Here is a 19480-nt window from a genome sequence, read left to right on the forward strand (position 1 = left end):
ACACTGGCTGTCTCCGGCTGCATCCTGCAGGCCGTGGACAAGGGCTGAGAACATGGTTTGTATTTCTTCTTTCTTTTTTTTTCCTGGTGCTGGGGATTGAACCCAGGGCATGGTGCATGCAAGGCAAGCACTCTACCAGTTGAGCTATATCCCCAGCCAGTGGTTTGTATTTCTGTGTTTTGGTGGCTCTATGTGTCTCGTAAAGGCAGTGTTTAAAAGCGTTCCATGGCATGATTTTAGGTGGTACCTGGATGAACTTTTTTTTTTTTTTCACATTTGTAAGTTATAATTGTATTTTAAAGTGCATTTAAAAAATGTACCCAGAATGCTAAAACCATGATTTTCCGGCTATTCAAAGCTTAATAGCTAAATGACAGTCCTGGAGTTAGATTGTGGGTTTGACTTCCATTTTTTACCTCCTGTGTCATTGATAAAATGGGTTGATAAGAACCCTTCCTACTTCATAGATTTGGTGTAAGGATATGTAAAACTCCCAGTTCAAGCTGGGTGCGGTGGCACACACCTGTAATCCCAGCAGTTCAGGAGGCCGAGGCAGAAGGACCATAAGTTCAAAGCCAGCCTCAGCAATAGTGAGGTGCTAAGCAACTCAGTGAGACCCTGTCTCTAAATAAAATACAAAATAGGGCTGGGGATGTGGCTTAATGGCTGAATGCCCCTTAGTTCAATTCGTGGTTACCCGCCCCCCCACCAAAGAAAAAACCCTCCCAGAGCTTGGCACATGACTGCCATGATTATTAAATATGTATGGCCTCTGTGTGAGGGGCACATGTTTTCTGTGTGTTGTTTTGTACAACCACATGTACACGAAGACATGCATATGTCAATGTGGGATTCCTGGTCTCAGGATAAGGAAGAGGGAGGAGCCCTTCTCCCTCTGGTGTGGCTTAGGGTTGAGAAGGCCTTTGTGTTCTCACAGGTGTGTGTGCACGAGTAGGGCTTTTGGAGGCCACATGTCTGAGTGCATGTTGGGCCCCCAGGACAAGGGTATCCTATGTACGTACACCTTCTCCAATTGTTCTACTGTCCCTCAGAACATGGACCCTGTGCTGTCCCTTCCCCACTCTCCACCCCCACCCAACCCTGGAATTGGCCAGGGATCTGTACCTTGGGTCCTCCCCGTGGAAGGGAAGCCTTGGAGAATGTCCTTCCAGGTCCTGGGTCTCTGGATCCTGGGCATCTCCACCATATTTGCCTAGAGCCAGTGTTTTCTAGACTTTTTTAAGGTCTTTATTTTTTAGCTGTAGTTGGACACAATATCTTTATTTATTTATTTTTATGTGGTGCTGAGGATTGAACCCAGGGCCTCACATGCGCTAGGCGAGCTCTCTACCGCTGAGCCACCACCCCAGTCCCTGTTTTCTGGGCTTTTACCTAGAGCCTCAGAACCCTAACAGGGATGGGTGGGAAGGAGAGGAGACATCTTGAAAGAAGCTGAGGCCCTGCTTCAGCTGAGGTCAGTGGGCTCTGGTTGGAGGAATGGGGAGTGAGGACTCTAAAGGAGAAGCTCTGGTAGGTAGCTGGGCTCAGCAGGCTTTGAAAACTAACTTATTGGCTGGGCAAGGTGGCGCAGGCCTGCAGCCCCTGGGACTTGGGTGGCTGAAGCAGGAGGATCTCAAGTTCAAGGCCAGCCTCAGCAACTTAACAAGACCCTACACAACTTAGCAAGACCTAGTCTCAAAATGAAAAATAAGAAGGCTGGGGCTGGGATTGTGGCTCAGCGATAGAACACTCACTAGCGCGAGCGGGGCTCTGGGTTCGATCCTCAGCACCACATAAAAATAAATGAATGGAATAGAGGTATTGTGTCCAACTACAATTAAAAAATAAATATTAAAAAAAAATAAGAAGGCTGGGGATGTATCTCAGTGGCAAAGTGTCCCTGGGTTTAGTCCCTAGAACCCCTCCGCCACAAAAAACCCTCAACTTGCCTTATTGAGGTATGTTTGCCATTCAATAAACCATGCGCCCTTGAAGTGTATGACGTGAGGCGTTTTAACATGTTCACACCTATGAAATCACCACCACCATCAGGGTGATGAGCATGTCACCTCCAAATGCTGCCTCCTGCTCCTTGGTGATCCCTCCCCCTCCCTCTGCTGCCCTGGGCACCCACTTTCCTGCTTTTGATTGCTGTAGCTTGGTTTGTCCTTCCTGGAATTTGGTAAAAATGGGGCAGAGTGGAAGGAGAGGAAGGCTTGAGAGAGGAACAGGGGTTCTTTGGTGGCTCCGTGGACCGTGCTGGGTATTTAGGCTGGCTCGTGTCACCCAGCCTGATTATTTTGCAGTCATCTGTGTCGTCACCTGTGTCAGCAGTTTGTTGCTTTTGCCCACTGAGTACTAGTCCCCGCACAGATGCTCCGAGCTCTGTTTCCATTCACGCAGCAGGGGTTTTCTCCCCTTTATAGTTTCTTTCTAGTGTGGATAGTCCCTAAACAGCGTGAAATGCTTCCTTTCACCAGCAGGTCTTATTTGAAACTGAGAGTCAAGCTGTGTCTGAGGCGGCCGGAGCCCAGTGGGCACCTTTTCCAGGCAGCACACCCTCTGCCCTTCACCCCAAGCGTCTCCTTCCTGAGTGACCCCCCTTCCCCTGCCCCCTCCAGAGCTCATTTGACTTCTCCCAGGAAGCTTCCCGGGCTGTCTGGGGCTCTCTGAGCAACTCCAGCCCTGGCAGCCTGGCGGTTCTCAAAGCCTTGCGTGGTTTGGCAGTTCTAGAACGTCTTGTCTCCTCGGTGAGAGCAAGGCCAGCCTTCCTCATGCACCCCCACCTCTCAGGCCTGGCATGCAGGAAGCTGCTCCAGACAGGCCTCAAGGACTGTTCCCCAGGGCACGACTGGTCCTGGGCTGCGGGAGCTGGTGCTTGGGGCCCTGCGAGAAGGAGGGAGCAGAGATGCCAAGAGATGAAACCAAAGCCGGCAGCCTGGACCGAGGTCTCTGCCCGCCGCCTCCCAGCTTCCTCTTTTCCTCCCCCTCTTCTGCAGTGGCAGGGTCTGGGCAGACCTGAGGCGGCTCTTCTCTGCATTACTAAATTCCTGTCTTGGAGGAACTAAAAATTTGCAACGTCCCAGAAAACCCCAGTCACCTTTTGAGGCTTGGAACCCCTCCACCTCCTTCTTCCCTGTCCTCAGTGGCTCTCTTTCCTTAAGATGATAGAATGGACAGGTACTCCAATTCCTGAAGGACTGGTGGGGACAGCTCCTGGGGAGGAACTGAGGGCCCCAAGCCCCCAGCCCCTAGTCATGCTGCCCAGCTCCTGATTTGTGTCTTAGAGTAAGAGGCAGAGGCCACCCCCTGTGCCAGAGAGAGAAGTTTCTTCTCCAGAGTCACACAGCCAGCGAGTGACAGACACAGACACCTAACACCTAGCTCTGTGCTCCTTCCTCTCCCTGCCCCATCTCATGCCAACCACAATGGTTTGTAAAGTGTCTGCTCCTCAGCCAAGCCCTGCCCCATTCTCTATGCCATTTTCTAGAACTGTCTAAACCTGGCGTGGGACAGAGGTGACCCTGAGGGAGGGACGTGATGGTGGACACAGTTCTGGGGCTGATGCTGTAGAGACTCTCTCTTCCTCCCTGCAGTGGTCCCTCATGGACCTCAAGCCTGCCCAGCTCCAGTGTCACCTTGATTCAACTCTTCCCCAGGAGGCCTTCCCGAGAAGTGACCTGCATGTTGGTCCTTTTGGTGTTTGTCACTGTGTGCTGTGATAACAGAATGTTCCATGTCTGTCTCCTTTTCTGGACTTGTGGCTTCAGGAGGACAAGGTCCATCCATGTTTCGCGTCTGTAGCTGCAGTGCGTAGGACAGATGCGAAGGCTATAATTCAGTGGTGGCGGTGGTGATAGTGAATGGCGGTGCTCACGGCTGGGTGGGTGGGTAGCTGGTGGATGGCGTTAAGACAAATGAGGAGGATGAGAGGGTGGATGGAAGTGGATAACAAACCAATAAAGGATGATGGGAGAAGGTGACCTGGGAGATTGTGGCACATGGCAGCAAGAGAGGACAGTGGTAAAGTGGCCATGGTGCCGGGTGGCAGTGATGGTGGAAATACTGGGTGACAGACAGGTGTTGTCTGCTTATGCCCTAGCCTTGGGCTCTTCCCTGGGGGACCTAGTCTTGTTCTCAGACCCGCTAAGTTCTCTGACACTGTGGCCTGTTCCTTTGCAGACTCCATCGGGGGCCCCTTCCCCGTCAATTCTCACAGATGCCACCACAAGCAGAAGCACTGCCCACCAGTGCTACCCAGCGGGGGGCTCCCGGCCACGCCGCTGCTCTTCCACCCACACACCAAGGGCTCCCAGATCCTCATGGACCTCAGCCACAAGGCCGTCAAGAGGCAGGCCAGCTTCTGCAACGCCATCACCTTCAGTAACCGCCCGGTGCTCATCTATGAGCAAGTCAGGCTAAAGGTGGGCCGCCCCTATGTCCCCTTGTGCCTCTGACCCTCTCCCCACAGCCAGGGTCTGCTGTTAATGCCATTAGCCCCCTGTCCCGACTCTTTCCTTTCCACTGCCACCCTTCCCTCTCTTCCTTACTTTTTCCCCAGCCTTCCTTGGTGACAAAGAGGAAGGGGCTGGGAGTGGCCATGGGAACCGCTGGCTCTCCCCAGCCATGAGAAGGCTCCCTGGGGGAGGGAAAGGACAGGCTGCAGGACATCCCTGGAGGTCTGCTGAGGGTGGTCTGCAGAGAAGGGTGTCCTCCCTTCCCCTGGTCTGTCTGAAGGGGGAGTGGCTGGGCTGAGGCCACCCCCTGCCACCAGATCACCAAGAAGCAGTGCTGCTGGAGCGGGGCCCTGCGACTGGGCTTCACGAGCAAGGACCCATCGCGCATCCACCCGGACTCGCTTCCCAAGTATGCCTGCCCCGACCTGGTGTCCCAGAGTGGCTTCTGGGCCAAGGCACTGCCTGAGGAGTTTGCCAACGAGGGCAACATCATTGCCTTCTGGGTGGACAAGAAGGGCCGTGTCTTCTACCGCATCAACGACTCGGCCGCCATGCTCTTCTTCAGTGGGGTCCGCACGGCTGACCCACTCTGGGCCCTGGTGGATGTCTACGGCCTGACGCGGGGCGTCCAACTGCTAGGTGAGTGACCACTCCCCCTGGTCCCTGAAGGGCACGGCACATCCCTCAGTCTCCAGGTGCTGCGCCTTGACACTGCTCAATGCCATCAGGTAGGGGACTTCTCCTCCCCAACTTGGCAGCAGCCCCAGGGTTGAGGGGCTCCAGGGCAGCTCTGGGGGCTGTTGTGTGACTGCAGAGAGCTCGCTTCCTCTCAGCCACAGCTTTGGCAGGTGGAACCCAGGGGAGACCCCTCCCCTCTGCAGCCCCTCAGGTGGTACCTCTGAGCAGTGTACAACCTTTGCCATCAGCAATAGCCTTGAGATCCCACCTGCAGAAGTCATCAGTGTTCATCGTAGTAGCCCTGGTTTATAGAGGTCTTACTGGATGCCAGACACTTCATGATCACCTGTTGTTATCACAACCTGGGAAATATTGGTCCTATAGAGGCAGAGACTCAAGTTCAGGGAGGTTGAGTCATGAGGCCTGTGAGTGTGGAATCAATGCTCTGCACTGAGTTTTTCCAGCTCCAAAGTGAGCTCTTAGTCCTGGGTCTGCAGCCTCCCCAGAGCCTGGGCTCCACACCATCCTAAGTGCTTTTCACAGGGAGGTTGGGTAAGAGATGGAGCAGGAAGCAGAAGGCACTGGGGGCCAGGAATGGCCAAGACTTCCAGTACCTCCAGCTCCAAGTTATCCTCTTGCAGAGGGAGGACTGACATACCGAGGGGGTGGCGGGTGGCTAGGAGAAGGATCATCAGAGGTGGCCTGGAGCACTAAGGTACAGACTTCCTGCCACAGCACTCCTGTGTGTGGTAGACTTTGGGTACAGATCAGCTTGTTGGTGAACTGTCTTTGCCCCTGGGCAGAGCCTGCCGGAACCCGACACAGCTTCCTCATTGTGAAATGGGTTGGTGGGAAGAGTCCCTGTGAGCGAGTGTCCAGCACTCCTGAGTACCAAGTGTTTGCCCAGCCAGTGTTTGCTCCTGCTTCCATCTCCCATCCACACCCCTTCTCCTCTCAGGGAGAAATGCAGTGACCTGGTTCAGAACCCCCGCCCCCTTTCTGAATTCAAAGCATAGAAACAGTGAAACTTTTCAAAAACATTTTTACTTGAGTAAAGAGAGTGAAAGTAAAAACAAAGTAACAAATAAATAAAAAGGGCTGGGGATATAACTCAGTGAGTAGTGTGCCCCTGGGTTCAAACAGCCAAAATTAAAACAACAACAGACATGAGTAATGGCCAGAAGCCTGTTTGTGGAGTCTTGAACATCAGAAAGTTGTTTTTATTAACTCACAGTTTGGGAACTTTCTGTTTCTCAAGTCAATAAAAGTGTTTCTGCATTCACGCTGACACATTGAAAGCCTGAAACGGGCTGTTCCAGGTGTCAACTGAAGGAGGATGCCCTGATTGACCGACGGCAGTCTGCTCCCCACTTCTGATGTGAACTGGGTGCACCTACGAGACCTCCTCTGGCAGGAGGGCTAAGAGATGTGCCTGAGCTAGAGATAGACCAGGTTGGGTCCTGGACTCACTTTGTGCCAGGGGTGGGACTCAGTTTCCTCATCTGTACAATGGGGTAATAGCAACTGACCCTGGGGTTCTTTTAAAGAACGGACTGATGAGGAACAGTAGGTGTCTGACACAGCAGGTGTCAGATATCTTCACCCACCCTGGGGAAGGCAGTGCTTAACCCAGGGTTAACTGAGCATCATCTTCTTGGTGCTCTTCCTCAAGACAGCACCCATCAAGGCCGTGGGGTCCCAAAGCTCGATACTTAAGCTCCAGCCTGGCCACTCCTGTCTGAGGCTCAGTCTCCTCTGTAAAGCGGTTGTGAATTCTGTGACTCAGCCCTGAGTTCTGCCACATTGTGGAAGATGGAGAATGTCTCTGCTCCTGAGAGTCACAGCCTTGTTGGCGGGGAAGGTGTAGGATGTAGTGGCAACGTTCCTGCTTTCCCCTGAGCAAAGAATGCTCTTCCTCCCAGTCCCCACGCTGGCTTGAAGGCCCAGCCCAAGATCTGCCCCTCTCTTGGGCTGGGCCTTCAAGCCAGAGTGGGGACTGTGGCTTCCCAGGCTTCCCCAGGAACGCTCTTCTCCATCCTGCGCCCTACCACATGGGGGCTGCGCTTTTTGCAGTACTGAGACCTCTGCTGAACCAAGGTCCAGCTACGTGTCTCTTCCCCTACAATAGAGAGGGCGCTGAGGGAGGCACCTATGTCTTACCCAGCCAGGCTCCCCTCCAGAGTGGACCCTCAGCTGGGCCTGAGAGGATGTTGAGTAATGTTTGCAGGAAGGGGAGAGTGGGGAGATGGATGGATGGGAGGATGAGGGACTGGCTAGCTAAGGAACAGAGTGGGTGGATGGGGGCAGAGACAGAGCAGCCTGGCCCTCAGACAGCCCTGGGGTTGCTTGGAAGTTCGGGAGACAGACACTGCAGACACAACCAAGGCATGACCAAGGGGGGGGTAGTAAATCGTTAAGCGCTATGGACCTAGATCCCTTCCATCTACAGTAAAGCTTTCCATCCGGGCAGCTCCTTTAACCTCTCAGCAGCAGACCCAGGAGGGAGTGTTTTTTCTCCCCATTTGTAGGCAGAAAACTGAGGCCCATGAGGACCTGGCTTGCTCATGTAGGGATGTGGAAGGGCCGGTCCTCCAGGAGGTTTCAGAATAAAAGGGGCAGGAAGTCAGAGGAGGCTGAAGCCAGAGGAGGCTGAGGTCTGTGAGGGATGGTGTAGTCCAGGAGGCTTCTCAGGATAGAAGATTTGGACTGGGCCTGCCTGTTCCAGGAGGCTCTGGACAGGTGGGAATGAAGGGGAACATCCCAGGTGACATGTTCCGACCTCCGGGGCTGAGGGGGGCCTGGGGAATAATCCCACAGGGCCCCGCCTTGGGGACACAGCCCATGCAGAGGAACCTGGCCTGGCCCCACTCCCCTTCTTTGACTATCAGTGGTGGGTGGGGGTATTGCGGTTGCCTCTGCGTCTCCTGGCGCAGGCAGGCTGCTCTGCACCCAGATAACCCCAGCTGATTCCCATCCTGGCCATAAATCACCATAATCCCTGGCCGTTTTCAACTCTGATTATGGCCCCTAAATTCAATTAGCAGATTAAAATATCTCTTCATTTGTTCCTCCTAAATTGATTTTTTGTGTGTATGTAAAAAAGGGAGAGAGCAGGGGCAGGAGCTGGAGCGCAGCAGTAGAGCGCCTGTCTGGCACGTGTGAAGCACTGGGTCGATCCTCAGCGCCACATAAAAATAAGTAAATAAAGACATTGTGTCCATCTGCAGCTAAAAAAGATGGGGGGAAAAAGAAGTGGGCGGGGCAGAGGGGGAGCGAGCCGTCCAGGAGAGCTGAGGTGGCCGCAGCAGGCTCTCTTCCTTCCCTCCGTGTCCGCACTCAGACCTGCCAGTGGCCCTGTAGAGACTCAGAGCCAATTTTCTTTCTTCTCTTGTCCCCTCCCTATTGCCAACCCTGTCACTACATCTGTGTCTTTCAGGGTCCCTCTCTCTCTCCTTCAACTCTGATTCCATGAGCTCTTCTTGCTTTTCCTGGGCTCCCTTCTTAGCAGCTCTCTCTCTCTCTCTTTTTTTTTTTTTTTAAGAATTTTAATATTTATATTTTAGTTCTCGGCAGACACAACATCTTTGTTTGTATGTGGTGCTGAGGATCGAACCCGGGCCGCACGCATGCCAGGCGAGCGTGCTACCGCTTGAGCCACATCCCCAGCCCCACAGCTGACTCTTTTTTTGAAGAAAGTTGTGCCCTATATTGGTGGCTTTGAGGACAGGCCAGCCTTTCCTGGGGTGATGATCCCCCCAACCAGTGTCTGATCTTTAGGGATGTCCTGCCCCTGCACCTGTCCCCTCCTGCTCTTTACACCTCACCTGGCCTGTGTCTTATCCTCGGTTCGGAGGTGTCCCGGGTGCCTGGCACATAATGCACATGGGTAGGTATGCACACAGTAGGTTTGCAAGCTGGATTGTGGATGGGTGGGATGTCCAGGAGCAGCGTGGAGGCAGAGGCTGGTGTCACACCCCTCCCTGCCTTGATGGTGCCCAGGCCCCTGCTGGTGCCCATGCCATGGCCCAGCAGGCCAGCTTCAGGCATCCCAGGCCGCCCGCCATCATGCTGGGCTCAGCAGGTCCAGGCTGGTATCTCCAAGAATAATAGCTTCCTACCTCTAGGAAGAGGAACCTGTCAGCAACTAAACAAACACAAGTTTTATGGGGTGATTAATACTAGGGCAGATAAACTCCTATCCTGGCTTCCCAAGGGCTCCTTGCTCCTCTCCAAAATGTTAACTGTGGAAGAGCAGCTGTGGTCCTGGCAAAGGGCTGGTGAGCTTGGATCCACCCATGGGTGCTCTGAGCATTCCCGGTGCCCACTACAGCTTGAGCACCATGCAGAGGTCAGGGATGACAAGAACTGAAAACCCGGACCCTCCTTGAGGATTTCTTACACTTGGGGACATGCGGTGTAATTGCAGTGAGGTGGCCTAAATCCAGTTTTTCAATTCAGTGTGACCTGAAGAGCAAAACTGTAGGGGTACAGCTGGGGAGCGACCCAGAAGGACTTCCCGTAGGAGATGAGTTTCAAGTTAGGATCCCAAGGAGTGGAAAAGAATGGGTTGGCTGGGGAGGAATAGCTAAGGTGATTCAGGAGGGTGTGCGCAGGCACAGGGGTGGGAAGGAGCCGCTGGAGGGGAGCGGATGCTTGCGGGGAGGCTGAAGTAGAAAGGTAGAGGCAACTCGTGGGTGAGGGTGTGCACGGGGAGATTGGAATGTTCCCACAGCTTCTGCGCTGTCAAGTTGTTCCATAGGAGGAACTGCGGTTGACAGTAGAGGAGGACGGGGCCCAGATGTGGGGGGAATTCTCCCAGCTGGACAGATGCCAGGACAGGCCTGGAATTCAGATCTCCCAGGATGATCTGGACATAAGGTCACGTGAGGGGAGCTGTTAGCACATCCAAATGGTGGAGCCCAGGAGGGTGTTAGGTGGGGGCTGCCAGGGCTTGTGGCATTCCGCTTCATTCCCAGGTCTTGGTGAGGGACCCCCACCTGCCACTGAGGAGGGCGATGTCGGGAGACTCTTGATGTACGGAGACTGCTACGGGGCTGCTTCTGGGGGGTAGGGAGCGAGCCAGCCCTGCTGTCCTGCAACAAGACCCCCCTTCCCCAATCCTGGAGATAAAACAAGGTCAGGCTCTACCCAGAGTGTGTCTCAGCTTGGTGGCACTGAGAGTGTGAGCAATGCCCTCTGCCATCTGGGGCTTCTGCTTCTCAGGCTAAACCAATATTTACCCTCAGCCTTGGCTGCCAGGGGCCACTAGACAAATATTAGTTTAAGGTGCCTGTGCTATAATGGTGGACAGCTAGGATGCTGATATGTCCATCACTGTTTCTTCTCCTTTGAAAATTTCCCTTTTTTTCCCATTAAAAATAATATTAATCTCAACTAGGCATGGTGGTACATGCCTGTAATTCCAGCAACTTGGGAGGCTAAGGCAGGAGGATTGCAAGTTCAAAGCTAGCCTCAGCAACTCAGTGAGACCTTGTCTCAAAATAAAATTAAAAGGGCTGGGGACAAAAAGGGCTGGGGACATAGCAGAGTGGTAGAGTGGTAGAGGGCTTGCCTAGTATGTTTGAAGCCCTGGGTTCTATCCCAGCACTGGAAAAACAAAAATACCGCTGTTTCTTCTGTTTCAGAGACTCTTCCAGACCCTTCTCTTCTGCTCACCCCAAATTCTGCTAATTGTATCAAGGCCCCATACCAAATCTTCCCCTCCTTCAAGGAAGCCTTCTCTGACCTCCCCTGTTCCAAATGATCCTTCCTCTTCTTGACCATCCAGAGCATGTGGAGGTCTAAGTGACCTAAGCAGTTTTGCACTGTGTATTGTCCTTCCCTCTCTTTATAAAGAAAGTTATTATTGCCAGGCATGGTGGTGCACACCTGTAATCCCAACGGCTTGAGAGGCTGAGGCAGGAGGATTGTGAATTCAAAGCAAACCTCAGCAAAAGCCAGGCGCTAAGCAACTCAGTGAGACCCTGTCTCTAAATAAAATACAAAATAAAGCTGGGGATGTGGCTCAGTGGTTGAGTGCCCCTGACTTCAATCCCTGGTACACGATCCCCCCCCCCCTGCAAAAAAAAAATTATTATTGTACCCATTTTGTAGTCAAGGAAACAGAGAGACCTGATAACTTGCCTGAGATCATGCAACCAATAGTTGGTGGAGATGAATTTGAACCCAGTTGCCTGGGCTGCTTTCCCTCCTAACACCTCCAGATGTGAGTCCATCTGAGCTCCTTATTAAGTCCGGGGCCCTCCTGTGTCTTCCAGAACAAGGTGTGTGAGAACTCAAGTCAGGAAGGACCAGCTGCACATGTTGGGCACAGAGAGGCAATCAGGGCCCAGCAGTGCTGGCATAAGGAGGTGGGGTCCCAGAATGCCTTATTTGGTGACAAGGGTGCATCTGCCTGCCTTGTATTCCCTGAAGGTTCCCGAGGGCTTTATCTGGCCCCTGGTGTGGGTGCAGTGTGGCCCTTGTCCAGATACACAGGCACAATGGAGCCTTTTGTGACCATCTCGGCCTGCTTCTCACCTACTGAAACGGCAATTTCATATTTCTACCTAGTATCTCTGGCCCAAGATGTAGTTCTGGTGACCTTGGAGAGATCTGGGGGGCTGAGGGACGTGCTCATAGGGAAGAGCTGGGCCTCGCAGTATTGGGGACAAAGCCCTCGTTTCAGAAGCAAGAGAGAGACTGAATCCAGATTTGACGTGGCCGCTCACTGGCTGCGGGCAGTTCTGTGCTTCCCTGTGCCTCAGCCTTCTGTGGAATATTTGGGCATAATTATACACGCCCCACTTAACTCACAGATGTCATAGATTCAGAAGTATTTACAAAGTGGGAAGCATTCTTGTCTTTGGTTTAAAAAGGAATATCTAATCTAACCTCCTCACCCCCCTCCACCAAAGAGAGACAGACTCCTGAGCCAGTCCTCCAGCCAGGAGGAAAACTGTGTGGTCTAAATTGTCTCTTGGAATAAGATCTCTGGTTCTCCAGCTGGGTTTCTTGGAACACTGGGTGGCACAGAGGCATCTCTGGGGCACAGAGGGAGGGTGAGGCAGGGCTCTGCACCCACCTCCTAGACTTCAATTGGAGCCTTTGGTTCCTTTGGACAAAAAAGATTCCCTTCTTGAAAAAAAAGAAAGAAGAAAATTTGAGAACCACTAGACCAAATGATTCTGAGAATCTATAAGATGCTCTGGCATGAAGATTCTATAAATCTAAGAGTCTGTGACTATGAGTGATTCCGGAACATTCCACCCTTCCCTCGATGAACCTCGGGAAGCTTGTTTGTTTCTCCTTGCTTTCCCGTGGTTGAGTTTAAAGGGAGAGGGTGGAGGCGGGTGTGGGTCTCAGGGTACTGCCCAGAAGAGGAGTGGAGAAACCCCTCGTCCGTCCAAGCCACACACCCGCCCTCCTGGGCTCCTTCCCCTACCCGTGCCAGATGCAGACCAGCAGGAGGATGTTTATGGAGACAGTAAATGGCCTGGCAGCGCCTTCCAAACAGGGGCTGGCAGATATTGGCCAGGCGGCCAAGCGGCTGTAGGCTGACCCGTGGTTAAAGATTATCCAGTGCTCCGGATGTGAGAATCCAAACAAACAAGACTCAGGCCTGATGGTGGGCCCTGCTTCAAAGGAGGCCCCTGTGCCAGTGCCAAGGCCCTGCCCTGGTTACCCTGCACTGCTGGCCCAGTGCAACAGAGCTGGGTGATTCTCTGGGCTAGAGCTGGTCCCAAGGCCCTCCTCACCTGGCCTCTCTGATTGTTCTCCATTTGCCAACAGTCTTCCGCCCTACAAGTCTCTCATTCTAGATGAATCCAAACCCTGTCCCTCCAGTCCAGGTGGAATCCTGCTTCTTCCAAACCCTTTCCCCGACCTCCGCTGAAACAGGGGACAAGGACTTGGTCCTCAGTTGGAGATCTTTATTCCAAAGGGGGTATTTATCCAAAGAAAGGGGAGATCAGAGGGAGCCCCATGGGTGGACTAGGACCCCTGGATCCATACAAGGAGAGATTTTCTAACAGTCATTGAGGGTAGGGCACAGGGAGCCTTGAAAGGTGATGAGCTTCCTATTCCCAGGGGCATCATAGCAAAGGTTGAGTTAGAACTTGGCAGGGATAAACAGATCTCTTCATGCCTTAGCTCCTCAGTTCCTCTAAGCTCCTTCTAATGGGAGATGCTAAGTAACTGAATTGTATTAAAAATAACTTCACACCTCGAAGCCTTGACCCTCCACTGTCTGATAGCCCCCTAGAATCCAGGTCCTGATTTATACCTCTCCTGTGCTCCCTGTGCAGGGCTGGGCACCCAGGAGGTCAGCAAGCGGGGTGCCCGGCCCTGGCCTCCCCAGCCTGGCCAGGCCTGGTTAGTTCTGCTCTGGCTTCACTAGGCACCAGAGTAGGCAGGAGCGGGTGGCTGGCTGACGAGTTTTTTCCTGAAAAAGGGGACATGCTGCTGGGCAGCTGAGCAGCTCTCTTATAGCCTTGTTTGTTCCTGACTCCATCACAAACACCTGCCTGGGGGCAGCCAGGGTAAACGTGGGGCCACCCTATTGCTTCCGGTTCCAGGTTGCCCCTGGTTTATCTCAGCTGTATCCCAGTGGGCAGTCCAGAGGTCAGGTCGGGCCCAGGGGTGTCTTCTAGTGGCTTGGGGCCAGACCCAGCCCTGATGCTCATCTCGATGTCATCTCATTCAGCTGGACCTTTGCTGTCCCTCTTCAGGAGGGTACTCTTCCAGCTCAAGTTTCATCTATTTCAGGGACTCACACAGCTGGGCCCACTGGTGGGATGGTTATTTTGGAGTTTGCTGGCTGCCTGCAGCTGCTCCTGGCCCACGGGGTGGAGGGGAAGGGGAGAAGACATATTTGGCTGGGCACTGACCCTGGGGACTGGTGCTGTGTTTAGCAGTTTCCCAACAGCTCCCAGGACCTGGCTTCCAGCTTCAGCAGTATTTCGAGCAAGGCCAGACGGGTCACTTTCCTATCCCCTCCATCCCTTGATGCTTCTCCTTCCTTCCTTCCTTCCTTCTCTTCTTTCCCCTCCGGTCTCCACATGTGCGCTTCCTCTGGGCCTTTAGTCAGTGATTTCATTCAAATGAATATTTTCCCAGTGCCCATCAGGATGGATGTAAAATCCTACATTAGGGTTCAAAAAGTTGATGGTCTGAGTACAGGTGGTTCTGACCTTGGCTAACAAACCCACCCAAATATCTGAAGTTGTCAGGGACCTTGTGGGTGTCAGGGACTCCACTGAATCCTGATCCTGCAAATGTCACAATTGAGGCAGCTGCACTCCTGCTCTCCAGTGAGCCCTGGGGGCTGTGGGAAAGTTGCTCACTCCAAGCTACCAGCCAAGTGCTAGATTGGGCATTTAAACCCAGGCCTGGAACACCCCGGAGCCCGTGCGTTGGCTTCTGAACCACTTGGCATGTAAACAATAGTAACAATGGCTCGTATTGACCTAGTGACTCTTACGTGCCCAATCTAGGTTTTCTACTGGTGCCCAAGGACCTTATTCCATTTCATCTTCACATCGTCCTTTCTAAGGGCGGGGTGAGAGTAACAGACTTTGTGTGAATCAGTAGACTCAGATATGACTGCTCAAGAAAAGAGGCCCCATGAATTTAAGCTGCTTTTCCATGGTCATGTGGCAATGTCCTAAGGCAGTCGCAGTCAGGATTTGAACCCAGGATGATGATTTCAAACTCACTGCACTTTACTGTGTCCCTATTCTGCCTACCAGCATATGGATTTTGATTACTGAGAAAGCCCAAAGTACTCTAAGGTTGCATTATTAGATGTATCATCGGAGGTGATGGCCAGACTATCCCTCGAAATGGTCCATGTGCATATGGAATACTGAGTCTGTTCATTGTCTAATGAACAGAGGTGGAAGGTGTGTGGGCAGTCTGTGTATTCCCTGAGGAGAGGTGTCTGTCAGGCCTGGAGGTACTGGATTAGATACCAAGAGGTAGATTTTGTTTAAGAGAAGGAAACACGTTCTTAAAGGCAGATTAGCTCAGGTGGGAACAGGTTGCCTGTGTGGGTGAGGAAATCTGGTAGTAGGTGATTTCAAGTAGAGGACTCCTGAGGGGACAGAGAGACCAGGATAGCTCATGCCCAGCCCTGTCAGAATACAAGGCCTGTCTTGTTTATTTAACCCCTTCTGCAGAGGCAATGTCCCCAAATTTGGCTGGTGTCACAAGAAGCCACACTAGGGTCTTCCGAGCTTGCTCTTGGGGGATAGGCTGGGTAGTGCAGGGGTCCACATGCATTTGGGCCCAGGGGACAGCTTAGTTCCTGAAGGCTCTGGCTGGGCATCTCGAGAGACTAGATTCCCCTTCTCCCTACTGCTCCCTCCCTTCCCCTTCTCCATTTCTCTGGAGTCCCCAAGGGCCAGTTCCTGGAACCCCTGGGAGGCCAGGGGGCAGGGACTGTTCCCAAGAACAGGTCAGCCACAAGCCTTCCCTGCTTCCCGCCTCTGTCCCCCAGGCCTCCCCTCCTGTGCAGGCCCTCCACTCTCCACGCAGCCCCCAGCCTCTGTGCCATTGCTGTCACAGAGTCAATTCCCCGGAATAATCGTGTTTTCCAGTTGGCTCCCTCCTTCTCGCCAACACGATGCTGGGAAACCCTAACCAGCCAGGCCCCAGGAGGCCTCTGCAGAGTGGCAGGAGACCTGGGGGTGGGAGCAGCACCCCAACCTCACAGGCCCCAGATAACATGGCTCCTGAAAGGGCCATGGAGGCAGGAGAACAAAACCACGGAGGCTTTGGAGACTGGCTCTGTGCTCAGCAGGAGCTGAACTCTGGTCTCTGCTGTCCCTATCACATCAGTCCCCCAAGCTTCCCTGTCATGGCAGAGCACACAGCTGCCCTCATCCAGTTCTTGAAGAGAAAGCACAGAGAGGCATTGATCCATGGTGTGGCTTCCAGTGGCACCAACCAAATTTGGGGACATCAACTCAGAGTTCAGTCAGGAGGCCTAGGAAGTAACCAGTATGGTGTGGAGTGGAAGTTGGGCAGAGCTGGCTTTAATCTTGGATCAACCCCTTGGTGGCTGTCATACAACATCCCTGAGCTTTATCTGTAAAGTGGCCCCCCCTCCATGGGCTGCTTTAAAGTGAAATGGATTCATGGCACATGGTGATTACTTTCCTTATAAGTTTATGACTCCATAAAGCAGGCTATTAAAAGCCATGAAAAGAATATGGCATTGGATCTGGGCACTGGTGGTGCATGCCTGTGACCCCAGCAACTTGTGAGGCTGAGGCAGGAGGATCATGGGTTTGAGTTAAGCCTGGGCAATTGAGCAAGATTCTGTCTCAAAATAAAAAGGGATGAGCATGTAGCCCAGTGGTAAAACACCCCTGGGCTTGGTCCCTAGTATTGGGGTAAAAAAGAAAAAGAAAAGACTATAGTGTCGGAAACATTTACAGCTTGAAAAAGAAAATTCATAGTGCAGGGTTCTTAGCCTTTAGGATATTCACAGGTGTCCTAAAGTTATCCATAGAATTTAGTGAAAATGTGTGTATTTTTCTGGGGAGATCGGTCAAAGTTATGGTCACATTTTCAAAGTGATTTGCTAACCAGAAAAGGTCGAAAACTGCTAGTGTTTATATAGCATAACTCAATTTTTGCATTAAGACAGTAACGAAAAAAATTTTTTAAAAAATTGTTTGTACTAGGGATTGAACTCAGGGGCACTCAATCACTGAGCCACATCCCCAGCCCTATTTTGTATTTTATTTAGAGACAGGGTCTCACTGAATTGTTTAGTGCTTTTACTGAGGTTGGTTTTGAACTCTCGATCCTCCTGCCTCAGCCTCCCAAGCTGAGGGAATTACAGGCATGACTGTGCCCGCTCCTCAATATTTTTTTTTTTTTAAAAAAGGCTGGGAGATCATGATCCAGATGTTTAAAGTGCTTTTCTCTGGGTGGAGGGCCAGCAGATGGTTATTTTTCTTTCTGCTGAACTGTATTTCTGTAAAATAATTTGTATGACTTGTCTGATTAAAGAGAAAGGGTTTGACTCAGTCAAATCATTCTCAAAAGGCTTTCTTGGATGAATGGACTTAACTTTTTCTTAGGCCTTGGTGTCCTTATGTGGCAATGGTAATCTCAAAAGACAAGTGTTAGGATTAGATGATTCAATTTCCGCAAAGGAGTTGGGGAGGGGGTCCCTCTGGCCCCCTAGTGTGTTAGAATGTCATGAGTGCATTCAGTAAGACAAATATTTATGTTTGCCTACTAAGTGCTGCACTCAGCTCTAGATGCTGGGATACAGAAGGGATACATTTAGGAAAAGGGTCCTACCCGCTGACTGTAGGCAATAAGGAAAATACACACATTGCCAAGAGCGCAACTGGCAATTTTAAGCATTTAGAAGCAACCACATGGTCCTGACGTTGGTGTCTTCCCTTCCAGCCTCCTTCTTTGGCTAGGCAGATTCCTGTGCAACCTTGCTCCCTGATTTTGCTCACTAATTTATGTCATAAGCATTTTCCATCCCATTAAGCATTCAGTAAGTGTTTCAGTGGTGCAGACTTGAAACTCAGCAAGAATAAGGGAGCGGGGGGGGGGGTCTCCCCCGCGGGCCGCCCGGGTCTGGGGTGACGGTCGCCCGGTCTCCCGCTCTCTCCGCTGCAGACAGCGAGCTGGTGCTGCCTGATTGCCTGCGGCCGCGCTCCTTCACCGCCCTGCGGCGGCCGTCGCTGCGGCGCGAGACCGACGAGGCGCGCCTCTCGGTGAGCCTGTGTGACCTCAACGTGCCGGGCGGCGACGGCGACGATGGCACGCCGGCCGCTGGTTGCCCGATCCCGCAGAACTCGCTCAACTCGCAGCACAGCCGCGCGCTCCCGGCGCAGCTCGACGGCGACCTGCGCTTCCACCCGCTGCGCGCCGGCGCTCACGTCCGCATTCTGGACGAGCAGACGGTGGCGCGCCTGGAGCACGGGCGCGACGAGCGCGCGCTTGTCTTCACCTGCCGGCCGGTGCGCGTGGCCGAGACCATCTTCATCAAGGTCACGCGCTCGGGCGGCGCGCGGCCCGGCGCGCTCTCCGTTGGTGTCACCACGTGCGACCCTAGCACACTGCGGCCAGCCGACTTGCCCTTCAGCCCCGAGGCCCTCGTGGACCGCAAGGAGTTCTGGGCCGTATGCCGCGTGCCAGGGCCACTGCACAGCGGCGACATCCTGGGGCTGGTGGTGAATGCCGACGGAGAGCTGCACCTCAGCCACAATGGTGTGGCCGCTGGCATGCAGCTGTGCGTGGACGCCTCGCAGCCTCTCTGGATGCTCTTTGGCCTGCATGGGGCCATCACGCAGGTCCGCATCCTCGGTGAGTGCTGGGGCGCGGTCCTCCTTGGAGTGGGGGCGATATGGCCAGGGTTAGGAGTGTCCCTGGTTCACTGTGGTCCTACTAGGGAATCCCAGATACCCAAGGTTCCTCTGAGTTCGTCAGATCAACCCGCATTCCTTCAGACACATAAACAGCCCAGACGTGCAAGCCCCAGGGGCTGCTTAAAAATGGGGAAAAGTGGTTCTCACCGTCAAATACCTTTTTGAGGCTCCTTTTCCCTACATTGGGAATAAAGATCCCTGCCTTTAAGGATGGTCATGGGTCTAAATGAAAGGTTGGTATGTCAGTAGCCAGGTGTCTCAGTAGGGTGGTGCCTGGGTTGAGGGGTTAGAGGAACACCTGAGCAGGTGGCCTTGGGGAAAATGGGGTTGCAGAGTTTTAGGTTTGCCTTTTCTGGGGGGAGGGACACAGTTTGAATGGACTGCAGAATGTGAACTTGTGTAAGCCATGTTTCCCAGATAGTTCTATAAGGTGTTAATAGGTACTCTTTGAAAAGGGGTCCTTGTGGTTAAAAAGTTTGGGAAACATGGAGTTAAAAAGGGGAGTGGGATGAGGGTTTCTTGCAGGACTTCTCAGAGCCTTTAATACATGGTGAGAATCTTAAGTTGATGATGGTCACAGTGTACAGTTTTTCCAAACTAATTTGATCAGAAATTTTTTCCTTTTTCTCCACAAAGCATTTCCTTGGACCTCTGTTACCCCAGAGGGAGCAGTTCTGGTCTGCTAACCAGCTTTCCATTACACTGCGCTGTTTCATTAGCCTCACCTGGAGAGCCTTGGGAAGATTCTTGGATCCCTCCTCCAGAGATTGCTATTCTGTAGATCTTGGAGAGGTTCCTGGCATCTGCTTTCTTTCTTTCTTTCTTTTTTTTTTTTTTTTGTTCAGTGCCGGGGATGGAACTCCAGCCTGGCACATGCTAGGCAAGCACTTTACCCCTGAGCTACATCCCCAGCCCTGATCTCCAACCCTGCCTCCCCTCCAC

At 52.7% G+C, this 19480-nt stretch overlaps 1 protein-coding gene across 1 annotated transcript in view; it reads left to right on the forward strand.

The window, feature by feature from the left end:
* Neurl1 (neuralized E3 ubiquitin protein ligase 1) overlaps positions 1-19480 on the forward strand; it is a 33626-nt gene that overhangs the window by 9062 nt on the left and 5084 nt on the right. Inside the window, exons 2-4 of the mRNA XM_076834329.1 lie at positions 4183-4424; positions 4775-5096; positions 17787-18476. Coding sequence (XP_076690444.1) covers positions 4183-4424; positions 4775-5096; positions 17787-18476 — 1254 coding nt within the window. The remainder of the gene's footprint in view (positions 1-4182; positions 4425-4774; positions 5097-17786; positions 18477-19480) is intronic.

Source organism: Callospermophilus lateralis, chromosome 15 (assembly GCF_048772815.1).
Source record: "Callospermophilus lateralis isolate mCalLat2 chromosome 15, mCalLat2.hap1, whole genome shotgun sequence".
NCBI classification, from domain to species: domain Eukaryota; kingdom Metazoa; phylum Chordata; class Mammalia; order Rodentia; family Sciuridae; genus Callospermophilus; species Callospermophilus lateralis.